At 36.2% G+C, this 15,040-nt stretch overlaps 1 protein-coding gene across 2 annotated transcripts in view; it reads right to left on the bottom strand.

Annotated features, from left to right (window-relative positions):
• The window catches only part of LOC121872758 (unconventional myosin-XIX-like), a 31,959-nt gene that overhangs the window by 14,116 nt on the left and 2,803 nt on the right, over positions 1–15,040 (bottom strand). The window contains exons 2-15 of one of the 2 annotated variants that reach the window (XM_042375810.1): positions 14,467–14,686; positions 12,710–12,852; positions 11,549–11,674; positions 11,056–11,249; positions 10,583–10,715; positions 9,978–10,151; positions 8,943–9,033; positions 8,327–8,433; positions 7,707–7,863; positions 6,989–7,113; positions 5,534–5,641; positions 4,873–5,049; positions 3,150–3,375; positions 897–987 (exon numbers count right to left, since the gene is read on the bottom strand). In XM_042375810.1, coding sequence (XP_042231744.1) covers positions 897–987; positions 3,150–3,375; positions 4,873–5,049; positions 5,534–5,641; positions 6,989–7,113; positions 7,707–7,863; positions 8,327–8,433; positions 8,943–9,033; positions 9,978–10,151; positions 10,583–10,715; positions 11,056–11,249; positions 11,549–11,674; positions 12,710–12,852; positions 14,467–14,686 — 2,072 coding nt within the window. Of the gene's footprint in view, positions 1–896; positions 988–3,149; positions 3,376–4,872; positions 5,059–5,533; positions 5,642–6,988; positions 7,114–7,706; positions 7,864–8,326; positions 8,434–8,942; positions 9,034–9,977; positions 10,152–10,582; positions 10,716–11,055; positions 11,250–11,548; positions 11,675–12,709; positions 12,853–14,466; positions 14,687–15,040 lie in introns of both variants that reach the window. The other variant, XM_042375809.1, reaches the window with a different exon arrangement.

Below are 15,040 nucleotides of genomic sequence, written 5' to 3'. Positions count from 1 at the left end.
TATTTTCAATGTCACCCCATCACAAACCTTTACTCAATTTTTTAACCAAATATGGAATTCATCAACGAAGTCGAATACAGTATAGTGGCTGCATTAAGAAAAAGCATCCAGACATATTACTTCTATATCCCTTGTTCCGTTCATGGAATTTATACTTGATTATGTTCACTATTTTGTGTTTTATGTCAAATTTACATTCATTCAACAAATGAAATATTTCCTAAATATATTAAAATAATGCATTATGCCAAACAATAACCACTACAGGAGAATATACTGTAATATTAAAATATAGTACTGTATATCAATCAACTAAATCACCTATAAAGTCTGTTAATAAGCAGTCAATAAAAACAAAAAAGGCAAGACAATTAGTTTTTACTTACTGAACATTATTCAGTTCCCTGATTTTCAATAATCATACCTGTAATTAAATTTACATCCCTTTCCTGTTTTGGAGTTCTTACAACAACTTCTGATACTTTCTAATTGTATAACAGATAATCATCATCACCATAATAGAACCTACAGTATATCACAATGTCTAGGAAAGTTCTCCCTCATGTAACCAGTCACCTAACACCTTATGCTGCCAACTCAGAATTCTTTCCATAAAGGTGAATCTGACTTATTGGAAAAAAAAATAAGTTAGTAATATCTCTGTTAGCTGGAATCCCATTTTACTGGAACTCTCCAATAGCCGGAATTTAAATTTTATCGGAAAATTGTTCCCAAAGCCGGAATTTTTTTTTTAAATTCCAGCTTTGGAAACGATTTTCCTAGAAAATATAAATCCTGGCTATCAAAGAGTTCCGGTTAAGAGGGATTCTGGCTATCAGAAATATTACTACAGTATAGAAATTGTCTTGACATGTTACTTGTAATATTAAACTCACCTGACTGGATAACCTGCTTGGCTAATGCTGACTGTCTCAATAACTCCACAGGCTCTCAGTTGGTTTAAGACGAAGTCACGCTCAACCTCACCTGAAATTCCCAAGAATTTGAAACAATCTAAAATTTTAGTATTTCAACGACAAAACTAAATACAGTACATAGCAGATGCCGTCACATAAAAAACTAACAGTACCTATGAAATCAGTTGAACAGTATCTAAATGGTCCTCCTCTATCAAACTACAATTAGAATACGGTGGTTGCTGTTGAACACATGTTTTTTTCAGTGACGTCACTAGTGTTTACACTACCCTAAGAATTCCTTATTTTAAAAAATCAAGGATGGTTGGTAAAGGACTACTGAGTCAGTGGGTAAGTGTCACATTTGGGGTACTGGTCTTATACAGCAAATAGAGCTCAAAAGCTACTTTTTAAATGGAAATTTGGGGGGGGCGTCTTATGCACCCCGCCGCCTTATAGGCCGTGATATACGGTATAACGAAAGCAAGATTTTAATAACCATTTGCCGATTAATGAAAGAATCTTCTACTATTACGAATAGTAAGTCAATCCCACCTTTCTGCTTTCTCACCACCAGCTTCATGATCACCACCACTACCTCTATTACCACCACCTAAATCATAATTTCAGTGATGGCTTTGCTTTAGCCAGAGCAGATCAGCACGATATCCACTGCCTCCCACCCACTACCCATGTTCCTCCCTCCCTCCCACCCACTGCATCTCACCGATACTGTCTCCTTCTCATTCTACTATGACTGTCATTCATGATACAATATTGTACAGTACTGTATTGTTTATTTGTTATATTCACTCCATAATTTAAAATTTATGTAACATAACAATAAATCCAGTGAAATATGGCAGAGAGGGAGAAGAGTTAAGCGCAGACAATGCTCAACTAGCAGCAGACACTCGACTTACTCCCCTTACCAGCACCCATTGTCAGGCGTATGATTGAAATACGTATCTTGTAGTCTAATTTGAAAATGGTGACAGGCCCACTGACAAACAAAGTATATAAGCATACATTTACCTACGATAACATAATAAGAAACATTGTATCATTACTAGAGTGAATGAAATATTCCCACAAACAACAATTGACAACTGTTTATGTTTCCCACCTCCCGGTCAACCAGTGCCCACAAGCCTAACATGTTCTTTGCTCTGTTTTGGGAATGATTCTTAGGAAGGCTTCTTAGCCCAGAACCCCCAACATTAAGACAGTTTTGGAAAGATTTTAATATAAAGAAAGCTCTGGAAAATATTAAAGAGGCCTGGGATAAAGTTTCCGACTCTACAATGAATGGTGTGTGGAAAAAAAATTGGCCAATGTGTGTTTATGAATACCCTGGATTCCCACAATCGCCAGCTGCTACAAACCAGCAGATCGTGCAGCTGGTTCAGCAAGCAGGATTTAATGAGGTACATGAGGAAAACATAGAGGATCTGCTTGAGGGATATGGTGAATCCCTAACAAATGAAGAATTGCTGCAACTGGAGCCAACACTCCATGCTTTCTTTAAAAAGAAAACGACAACCTCAGTTCCTCCACCTGTCATCGCTCAGTCAGCTGACACCACTGCCTCCACCACCACCACTACATTGTCAGCCACTTTTCCTCCACCACCACCCGCACCGCCACCACCACCAGTCCTGTCACCCGAGGACTATGGCAGTGATCACAGTGCCTCAAGTGAAGAGGCAGATGATCCTGCCCCTAGCAATAACTAAATAAGATTAAATAACTGTGTTCCTCTGGCCTTGGAGAGGAACAACCACTGCACCTGTCACTTTCGACATGGATTTGGTAATTACAGTAACACTATTTGTAACTTTATGTTTTACATGTTTTTTATCTACAGTCCTTTGATGTGTTGCAATTATTTTGTCACAGAGCTTAGTACAGTATATTATTCTATCACAAAACTTAGTACATCAACACATCCCCCTTATTACATTAATTTATATGGGAAAATGGTTTCGATGAACATAATCCACCTAACAAAAGCATTTTAGAGGAACCTAACCCTTTTGTTCAGTGGGGACTTACTGCTATATTTATGAAGGAATTAAAGAAAAATACAAGCAAACAGGAGAATTACGATAATACAGTATGCTGTCAACACTGTAAAATTGTAATGGCATTTTTACTGCAAAGTTTGACACTTAAATGCAGAGACACAAAAAACCTAATCCCTCACATTATTCCTTTTGTAAAGGATCTCACCTGGATGGGCTCCCATACTCGGCTTTATGCATCGTACATAGTGCAAGTCACACTCAGACAAGGTTTTCATTAAATTATCTAAAGATGATTTAAACTTGGAAAGGGTAGTAATCTTGCGAGTTGTCCGTCTTCCATTCTCAAGGTCTGTACTGTCGGTACCCACAGTTAAATTACGAATGAAATCTTGACTGCTACTTGCTAACAATCCCCAGACTTCATATGGAACCTGAAAAATAATAAATGCTAAAAATAATATATTCAAATTACATTTAAAAGACTACCCTATTATATATTAATTGAACATGGGTGGATATTAACATGTACTGTACAGTATACAATGGGTTAGGTTAGGTCCCTAAACCCCACATGATTGACTTATTTGTATAAAAGATTCCTAACATTTAGATAAAAAAGAATTTTTTATTTAAGACCAGTTTACTGCCCAAAGAACAGATGTATACAGTTCACTCACACTCACAGCATCTGGCTGGCAATATTATTCTAGTGATTAATTCCAGAAGCATATAACCTTATAGCAAATCTTACAGCATAATATATTTCCAATACAGTAATTAGACAACTTACATTAAAGTTTAGCATACTGTATACAGGTGCTCCTCTACTTACGAACAAGTTACGTTCCTGAGGCTTGTTTGTAAGTCCAACTTTACTCTTATGGATATTTAGTACAGCTATACCCTTTAATACAGCCTTAAAACCTGGCTCACTCTTCTCCTCTTAGGTAATGTTTGTTCTATCTGTAATTTTCTTCAAAATAATCCAGCCTCATCCACATTAAACACCTGTCCTGGCAGGTAACCCCCCCTCAGTGATGATGTTTGTATCTCTGAAAGTTTGTAAGTTGAGGAGCACCTGTATTCATAAAAAATATTTAGCAAACAAATGGAAGCAGGACAAAACTAATTTGAAATAACTACTGTAGTGTCATTGACTTTTGTGTTTAACCTTTTTTTTACAGGTAATAGCCCACCCGGGCACAGGTCATCAACCCACAACGGGGCCTGGGGGTTAATAAATAGAAGTAAAAAATATAAATTAGAAGAGAAAAAGAGTACTGTATGTTAATGTACACCACGAAGATTCCGGAAAACCAGATTTTTGAAGTGAGACATTGTAAGAAGATGGAAATACAGAAGGCAAAGCATTCCACAATTTGGCTGTGTGAGGAAAGAAGGATGTACTATAACAAGTTATTCCAGTGTGACCGACTTTGACACAGAAAAGTTGGACACCACGGGCAAGACGAGTGTTACGAGCCCGCTGTACTCTCTTAGAGTACCATAAATAAACAGGCACTTCATGAGAAAACTACTATGGTAATGTATTTGTTGTTTCTAAGCACTGAAAGACAGGAACTAAGAGGGCAACTGGATATTAAGAGTACTGTACAGTATTGGTGAAATTCTGTGCAGAGGCAGGTTGGAATGGTTTGGGCATGTGGAGAGAATGGATGAGACCAACTGGGTCAAGAGGTGCAAGAGCCTAAATGTGGAGGTGAGAAGAGCCAGGGGTAGACCAAGAATGACGCAGGGAAAATTTAAAAAAATTATATTAGAGTTAGAATCCTGACAAGAGACCATGCAGCATGGACACCTGCCATCAGGTAACTGCAGGTAAACTACACAAGTGTGGAAAATGGCCATAAAACGAGGAGGATGATGATGAAGGAATGACACACACACTATGTGTTATTGTGACTCACCTCATCTTTATTCTTGTGTAGTAGGCCTTGTGCATCATACTTAACTGGGCCAGCATAGTGATTGATGACAAAGCCAGGTGTGTCGCGGGGAGAGAATGGTGCATATACCACACCTGTGTCCGCTAGGGCCTTGCAGACACGGTCACAAGCCTCATCTTCCTTCACATCCCGCTTTAACTGACACTCCTGCATTACAGGCATAAGAGCCTTCTTTATATTGCTTAATGTATGATAAAATTACCACATAATATTCAGAACAGTTACTAATGACAGTGGTAAAACATTCATTCTCACCAGAAACCATAACACATGAAATTAAAACTAATCTTGTAACAAAACTTTGCACCGTGCATCTCTACTGGGAAATTTAACGTATCAAAAACATATACGAGCAATTAGTCACTTAGCTACATTCTAAAAACTTTTTTTATTATATAGATTATGTGATTTTGCCAGAGTATATAAATGGTACATAACAGTGTACTGTCACATTTCATTATACTTACATTATTAGTATTGACCCATGATGCATGTAAATATAAAATGTATAGTTTGGTATAAAAATTCATATTAACATATATATGCACAACCCATAATTCATCTTTGTGATATACAGGACTACCTAAATCAAGACAATACCCACACACATTTCTGTACTAACCTCATTGAGAATGGCAAAGACAGAAATCCGAGAATCAAGGGTCATAACACATAGCGAGTTGTCAGTGTAAGGTACATCCACACCGAGGAAACCTTCTTCTTTTAAGATCTGTGATGCAGTAAACAATAAGGTTATAATACAAGTTATTTTCAGATATAAACATTACAGGATTAACTTTAAATACCATTTCCATTATTTCTTGAAGACATAAAACATCCTACTGAGCGATCTGTTAGTCTTTTAATCTCCTTCCATGTTAGGTACAGCAAACATATTAAACTTCATAACAACAGATATATGAAATACTGTACAAGGAACTAATCAAAATTAACAAATAGATTGATTTTGTTCTGGTACAATAATGTACAGCACTGCACAACACAAATTGTACACATAAACGGTGGCTAGTGAGGGAACAACCTTCTACACTGGCAGCAGAATATGAACTAAGCAATCCAAGCAGCCGGACCACCCATGCGTATGGCATGTGGGGATGAGTTGGAGCATGATGCAATCTTTTGGAATGTCCTGAAAATTTATTCCCAGACCCAGAAATAAAAATTAATTATGATTTTCCAGATTTATTCTTTCTTAGAATTTTCAGAAAATGCAACTGATTTTCAACCTCATAATTTGTTCCTAAACCCGGAATTCAGAGAATTTTCCTGAAAAATACCGAGCAAATTTCAATTCCGGCTATTAGAGAGTTCCGGGTTTGAGAGATTCCGGCTAATGGAGATATTACTGAATATTTGTTTCTCTTTCTTCTTTTTGAATATATTTTCCTCTATCTTCTATCTACATAAATGTAAATACTGAATTCAATGTATGGTCTACGCCATTTGTAAGCCAAACAGGCTAGCGGCCACAAATTTCCTAACCAGCAACTTCACTGAATCCATCTTTTCCCCACTTCCCAAAACATATAAACCAGGCAATTAATCAGTGGTCAGCCAAGGTGTAAAGTTAACGCTTACCCTGAACACGTTAGTATGGACAAGTTAAAAAGAGAAAAGAAAATACATGTTAAAAGTTATTTAACAATGCTAAGGTGCTTGGGGGTACGAGTTGACTTTACACGAATCCTTAATCTGTGTGTCAAGGAATACATATATGTACTATTGAGATTTTAGGTAAAATATTGAGAACAAAATTCTAAAATTAATCACGGAAATTAAGAATCCAAATTTCAAACCCCGTTGACTTTCAGAACAATTACAGGGGTAATTATCAAAATTTAAACTTTTTGACCACAGATCCTTAATCAACATGTCAAGGAATACCTATCCAGGATGTGTGGTCAAGATGTTGAAATTTTAATAATTAATTGTATTAACTGTGTAAATCTTATCCACATTTCTTCATTTTCCATTGTTACTATAACCCACTGCTTTGTTTACTCTCACACAAGAAAATGTCAATGTAACATCCAAAACTGAAACATTAAACCATTACCTGATGTTCAGTGGCCAGGTACCTTAACATAAATGCTTGCTGTAATCTTTCATTGGTATAATTTATACACAATTGTTCTAGGCTGTTCTGCTCGAAAGTTTCAAATCCATAAACATCCAATATCCCTGAAAGTGCAGAGAAGTCAGATCAGCTCTTGTAGCAAATTAAATACAGAAAGTTTTTGGTTATGATATACTCTGGCTCTAACACTAGCTGATAGTACCTCACATCTCAGACAGTTACCAGCCTAAACATTACCTCACATCTAAGACAGTTACCAGCCTAAGCAACATACCGTACCGTACACCCAAAATAAATGACATAAACCGAACAAAAACAAAAATATTTTTATCTACACTTGTTATACCTATAGGCAAATATGTTGTAAAATTTCAACCAAACTCTAACTTCACTAATTTTCAAATGGATCTACACTAATAATGTTTAAATTTTCAATTCATAATGAAAGAATCACTGCAGATGATCAGATGATAAATCACAGCAAAGCCAATACAGTACAGTATTGCATAGTGGGAAAGAAATATAGATGAGATTAAATTACTCCTCCAGTAATGCTTCTACAGTAGAAGAGGTCAACCAATTTACAGTACTCTATTATCTGTACAGTAAATTTCAAGAAATAAATACTCTTTCATAATCTAATTAAAAAAAAAGAGGAATAATGAAATGGCAACAAAATGTTTAAATGAACCCTTACCCAAAAAGTTTGACCAAATATTCCTGGGTGCACTGATTTTGCCATTGATGAACTTGACAATGTGCAGGAAGAGAGATTGATAAATAAGCTGCATGAGAGCATCACGTCGCTCAACACACTGACTCAAACGCTCACAAGGCTTGTGAAACACATTAACCTGTAACACACAATAACCTATAAAGTAATGTAACTTGCAATACAAACTACAACTACCAATTAAATTAAATGATGGAAGAAATGTGAGGGGAATATTGAAGTTGTGAGAACAAGACTCAAGTATGCAAAGTCAACCAGCATGAGTCACCCAAGCAGTTAGCAAGGTGTAAAATTGACATACTATACCACTATTATGCAAAGTGTTAAACAAAACCCAGAGTGTTCTATCAGTAGCTAATATTTCTTTATAACAGGTTAAATGTAGCATGGAGCCTCTGTACAAGATACAATAACATGTAATGCAAAAATAAACTATAACACAAACAATAACTAATAATTTTTAATACAATAATTGATAAACTGTGCTGTACTAACCTGTAACATAACCAACAATCAATATGATAACCTGTAATATAAAGGATAATTAAAATATTACCCATGAAACTGTAAAAACTGACACTAACCTTGCGAGCACTACTGACACTGAAGGTATGGATGGTGAGAGTATCAACCAGCTTGTCTTCATTCAACCCCAATAAGAATGCAGCTACTCTTAAGCTCTCCATACATTCTGTAAATTACAAATAAAAAATCACAATATTTTTTCCAATTCACCAAAGTAATCATAGTAACTAATTTAAAAAAATAAAAATAAAACAACACATCACGCATTTAAATAAAGTTCTGTTTTTATCTAATACATCTTTTTCTTTTTGAAAGATGTTTATAATGCCTTTAAATCCATTTGTATAGAGCCATTTATATAAGGCCTAAAAGATGGATAGTGATAAGGAAGAGCACCTGAAGGCCAATCACAGGGCCAGAGGAGAGGTTTACAAGGTTACTGGTATGAACATTAACAGGATGCACTCGTGTAAATGCTGAATAGTGAAGGCATAAGAGGGGAGAAAATGAGAATAGTCAGGCAAATAGTAATGTGGTTGTTTATATCCTAGAACTGAGTGTCTTCAGGGATATACCACTTGACCTCAGACTAAAATGTAAAATAAAATAAAATTGTAAAAATAGTACTGTACTGATACATAACATCTTAGATATATTGGCCTAGAAATGTGATACCTTTACTTTGTTTATTGACAGTCCACTTATTTTGTCCTCCATCATCTTGAGCGAAGGTAATGTTCCTCAAGTGAAGCAAGGCTACAATAACCTGTGGGAAAAAGAGAAGGCTACAGTGAGACATCTTTATAGTGAACACGTTGGTGCAGCAACGTGTCAGTAATGGGGGGGATTCCGTTAAGTCGAGGTCAAGCTTTGGGGGCTGCAGGGACAATTAATATCAAATACAGTACAGTCAGTCCTAGACTTACAACGGGGTTAGGGACCGACGACCAGGTCGTAAGTCGAATTGGTCGCAAGTCGAATTGGTCGTAAGTTGAAAATGCAAAAATAATACATAGAAAATCTAAACTGGGAGTCTCTTTTTCTTCTCAGCACCACGAGAACTCTCACTTTTACGCTTACCAGCCATTTTAAAGGGAATTACAAACGAAAATTTTGTCAGTACACAGCGCGATCACTAACGCCGAGACTCGAAAATACATAACTTGAAAAATATTTTATACGACTGCGGCAGTCGTATGGACAGGTGGTCGTAAGTCGAGTAGGTCGTAAGTCGAGGAGTACCTGTAATCTGTAATATAAACAGTTAACACAATAAACCATTATACATAAGCTATCTCTATAACTTAATCTCTCACAATGGCACCCTTGTGTATCAGAGTTATCAACCACGGTCCTCCACTCAAAATGTCTGCAGGCTGTCTTTACCAGTTCTCTCAGATTTTGCACCTCTGGGGACCATAACTTCTAATTTCATGAACTCACCCCAGTCTCTACCTTCCCCTGGCCTTCCTACCCTTAATTTTACCCATTAAATTTTCTACCATCCCTCATCCCTAACTACGAGACCAATATATCTCATTTACCTTATTCTCTAACTTTCAAGTATTTCCCTCTATGTTTTTACCACTCTGCTGCAGTATTGTTTCCTTTCCAAACCCAAGCCTCACAATCCCCATTACCAGCATGTCAGGTCCAATAAATCCTCTATAACCATTCAACCTTTGTCTATTAACTTTCCATGTCATTCACCTGGAATATGTGGATCTGGTGGCTTTGTGAGAAATTTAGCTGATTGAAAGCCTGCAGAGTCTCTTGAAGATTTGAGAGATCAGAATCAATTGTTTCTATTGATAGTGTGATGACCTTCTCATCAATATTGGGCATCAGATCTTTTATTATCCCTGACCTGATGCCAGCTACAACCTGTTGATATAAACAGACACATTAGTTTTAGAATTTATATCTGGAGTCTGAGCACGATCTGGATTTTATAAGTTTTGAACATATTCCAGATTCACTACTTCATTCAGAGGCCATGTGTCAACATGCATCTCCTAAAATCTTTACCAAAATTCCCCTCATTAAGAAGAAAAGTTCTTAATAACTCAGAATTTTCACAAAATGTTGAGGTAGAAGTTTCATATCAGATTAAAGTAGATTAGAAAGAATGCAAAGGAATGTGGCTTAAATATGTATACCGTTTCATTAAACAATTGATTTGAATAAAAGAGATATAGATAAAGATGAATATCAAATAAACACTTTGTCCCAGAAAAAATCTGAATCAACTCAGACATATATTAATTCAATTGGTCAATATGTCTAGCAACCATTAAAAAAAAAATTCAAACAACCTGGTCAAATATGTGGAAGTTGCATTCTTCTTCTGACTGGTGAGTGACTCGGGTTTTCTCCAAGAGGTAAGTGTCAATCTCTGCCCCTCGCAACTGCCTGCCCCCATATTGTAGACGAATAAGTTTACCAAATCTGAAATGAAACAAAGATAAACACTGATCATGGATATACGGTACCATGTATACAGTACCCTAGTACACAATTTTTCAATCTTGCAAGCCTATTCCTGCTGTACAGTACTGCTAGGTGTTCTTGGGTACATCCAGGGTGTCATCCGCGAATAATCGAGGTTCGCAAATTAAATTTGAAGGGCATGCTGTATAACATGCAAACAATATTCTACATCATTGCAAGGCAAAATACAAGAAATATTTCCTGGAAACACTGTAAGTACTGTACTTTCCCTAGATAATATCTTTACCTGAACATCACAATAAACCATCTCCCTAGCACTAACAAATTCCAATCATACCTGCTGGAATTCTCATTGCGAAGTGTTGCAGAGTTACCAAAGGCTTCAAGGATAGGGTCAGAGGCTAAAATCCTATTCAGGATGTCCTCAGGTTCCTTGTCCTCCCACACACCTTTCAGTGGTGATCGAGGAACTTGAGGAAACTTTGTCTCAACATGCGTCAAGTATCCCAACATGTAGCGTGCAGATATAGTCTGGCAATTAAAGGAATTATTAAGTTATCTATCTATCTACCAAATTCTCTGATATATCATTCTAGTAAGTCCTCTTGAAGGAAATAATCATAGAAATTTAAATTTAAGATCTTGCTCCAACCATTCAATCCGTGACTTTCTCCATGCAATTTTGAGCGACCATTAAAATAACTTTAATAATACTGTATGGTGTAATCACAGACCTTAGAAGCTAAAATACAATATAATGAAATACACGAAATATTGGAGCAAATTAAGAGATGTTAAATATGACAATTATAAACAGAATATAACACTACCTTTCCAGCACCACTTTCCCCTGATACCAAAACAGCTTGATTTATACAACCAAGGTCATGAGTGAGTCGATGATGAGCTACACCGGCAATACTGTACACATGTGCATCACGTCTGTCCAGTCCACTCTGGAAAGGTTGCAAGATATTAGGGCCTAAAGGATAGTTTCATTTGCAAGTGTTCAATACTTTATAACACTTGGGCAACAAAATGGTTGATATTGGCCAGATAAGAGAAGAATCTGGCGAGTTACTGGATACTTACCATTACCTGGCAGGATATTCCTATATGTTTCCTTGTACTACAGGTTGACAACCCTTTATCCGAAATTCCGAAAACCGAAAAGCTCTGAAAACCGAAAGTTTTTTGGGGGGGGCAATTTTTTTTTTTTTTTATAACAGGGATTAGCCCACCCGGGCATAGATCACTGACCCACATCAGGGCATGGGGGGCAAAAATGTAATAGTAATAATAATTATAATAATTATTCATAGTAAATAAAAATTTTAATAAAAATATACCAAAATAAAATAATAATAATAGATTTAATAATAATAACAATAATACTGTAATAATAAAATAATAATAATAATAATAATAAAGAAATACAAGAATGAAAAAAGATCAAAAGTGAGAAACACGACCTAGACCAATGAATTATTATTTATTATTACATGTATTATACTTTTTTATTATATTTTCGCCCCCCCCCCAGGCCCTAATGTGGGTCAGTGATCTATATCCGGGTGGGCTAATACACATTAAAAAAAAAAAGAAAAAAAAAAACCCTAACCATTCTGAAAACCGAAAAATTCCGAAATCCGAAATGCCTCTGGCCCCAAGGATTTCGGATAAGGGATTGTCAACCTGTATATGTAGAAAAAGCAAGAAAAGGAAGTTCTGTACTGTAGACTTGTTTGGGGGGAAAAGGATTTCTTTTAAGTGAAAAGCCAGAGAAGGAAAATAAGTGATACAGAAGTACAATACAGAGTTATTAAAAAAGAATTAGGAAGAAAAGGAAGACTGTAGGTCAAGAAGAGGAGGAAAAGACTGTGGGTGAAGTTAGACAATCATCAATTTGTGACAAAATTCATTTCTTAGATATCTTATGAGGTGGAAAACTCATAATAGGTCATATCTTAAAAAAATACCCATGAGCTTACCTTAACCTGGTCATGGTGATGCTCTATCTGAGACAAAGTATACAGATGGTCCAAAGAACGGCACGGGTTAGCTGCCACCAGGGTTGGACCAGCCCATGTGTAGAATGCATTCTCATTATAACGCAAGATTATGCACTCTAAAACTGAAAACAAGAAGTAGAATACTGTATATTAATAACTATAAAATCATATACTGTACACATCAAATAAAATCCTTTCCTTCACCAATATTATGTACACTAATGCCTGAATTTAAAGTATACCCGGTACCCCTAACAAGGTAAAAATATTAATTTTAATTTTGGCTCAGATATAACTGTAAGGCATCTGACAATTGCTGTCACTATAGCTAAAAAAAGAATATAAGTTGCCCCCATTTTTATTGATGGTTGTGTTCTTAGAAAATGCTGGGACTGCAACAAACCAAAAGAACGTTCCGACGTAGTGTTAAACATCAATGATGAGCTCTGTCACAATGCATCTGAAGTTGCAAACCACTTTAATTCCTTCAATACATCAGTTGCCTAATCTTTACTTGAACAACTACTGATAGCCTCAAACAATTAGTGCGGGATCAGATGCTTTTAAATCCCACTTCAGAGAGAAAGGAAACACTCAAGATAGTACAATATTGAAATCCACACAGTGACAGAGGACTTTGTTCTAAAGTAGTTAGACCCCTACAAGAGCACAGGTATTGGTAGCATTCCAGCCAAGTTTTTGAGGTGTGGTACCACTATATTAAAGACACCAATAACACATCTAATTAACCTCTCCTTCAGCACCAATTCTGTACCAGATGAGTATAAGTTTGCCAGAGTAACACCTTTCTACAAGAAAGGCGACAGGTCTAATGTAGTAATTACCAATCAGTTAGTATTCTTTGTATTGTATCGAAAATTCCAAAGAGAATCAGTGTATGTTCAGGTGGAAAGGTTTCTCCAGGTATAGTTAATTTGTGTGTTATAGTATTCTAATGCGAGCTCTACCGTACTGGCAGTATGAATCAGGTGTCCAACTGATCACCCGTCCATCTGGCCATGAAGTCCAGTGGCTCTTCCCCTGAGCGTTTTACCTCCTCACGGACTGCACGTATATAAGTACGTATTTATATCGAGTTTTATCAGTTATATAAATAATTTGGGATATATACAGCCAAACAAATTGTAGTTCATTACCTATTGTGCTATATTTTTGGGATCATTTGTTTTTGTTTGTTTATGTTTGGTACAAAACAAAGAAATATGAAAAGACTGCACTCGAAAGTGATTTTCATCTTTAACTTCGACCTTCTATGGTAAATATTTAAAATTTCCAAAAATCGTCTCTGTGCTAATGCCTCAAGATCACTTGCATTTTGATAGTCCAATTATTTAACATTATTTTAGAGAATAACAGGTCTGCTTACCAATTGTGAACATATTTAGTATGAATAAATGGACAGCTACACAAAACAACTTCTACGAACCAATCAGCTATTTGTAGCTATAGACGAGGGGTGTGGCTTACAGACCAGGTTAGTGTGGAAATACCCCTGAACTATAGTACACTGTATCACATTGTGTGAGTCTGTGGGTGTGTGAGTACAATAATGTACTGTGCATGTTCTGAGAATTAGAAAGTTATTGCATTTGTTTAACAAGAAATTATGAACTGTACTGGTTAGGCTATTAATTTGAAAATACATATGTAAGGAAGCTACTACCATATCAGTTTGTCTTGCTCACTTGAAAAGAGACATGAAACTATTTACAAACCTATATCATCATATAAAATTGGAAGTCTTGTTAAGTCATCACAAGCGACCAATTCCTCTCTTGGCACACTAAGAAAGGAGTCTGACAGTAAAGATTCCTGAGAACTACTGTCATATTTAACTTCTGAAGTAACATGGGCTTTCTTGAGCTTCTTTTTCGGTACAGGGGGTGGAATTTTTCTGGAGCGTCCATGTGTTGTAACATTACTGTCATCATCGTCCTGTGAAATGGAAAATTCAGTGAAATTCATGTAGGTTTATATGTCTCCCTTAACAAAGAAGGGAATTCTGTGGGGTACCGGTATCTTTAAATTCTGACACGAGAAGGGGAAAGGCCTTAACCCATCTTCACTTTTCTTTATACCTTTGTTTTTTATCAATTTTACCTAACTTTAACCTTTATATAAACCAGACAACAGAGTAAAAACCACAGAAATTCACAGAAGAAGCAAAACAAGGGGCCAACACACATGCATGGATCATATACTGTACAGTATACAACTACTGTATTGTAGCTAATGCCAGATGATTTTATTCAACTGAGAGAGCTCCCCTGTCCTCTAAAAGGCTAAGGT

Source organism: Homarus americanus, unplaced genomic scaffold (genome assembly GCF_018991925.1).
Source record: "Homarus americanus isolate GMGI-L3 unplaced genomic scaffold, GMGI_Hamer_2.0 scaffold39155, whole genome shotgun sequence".
NCBI lineage: Eukaryota > Metazoa > Arthropoda > Malacostraca > Decapoda > Nephropidae > Homarus > Homarus americanus.
The sequence above is the reverse complement of the archived record's forward strand: the minus strand, read 5'-3'. Positions and strand labels throughout refer to the sequence as shown.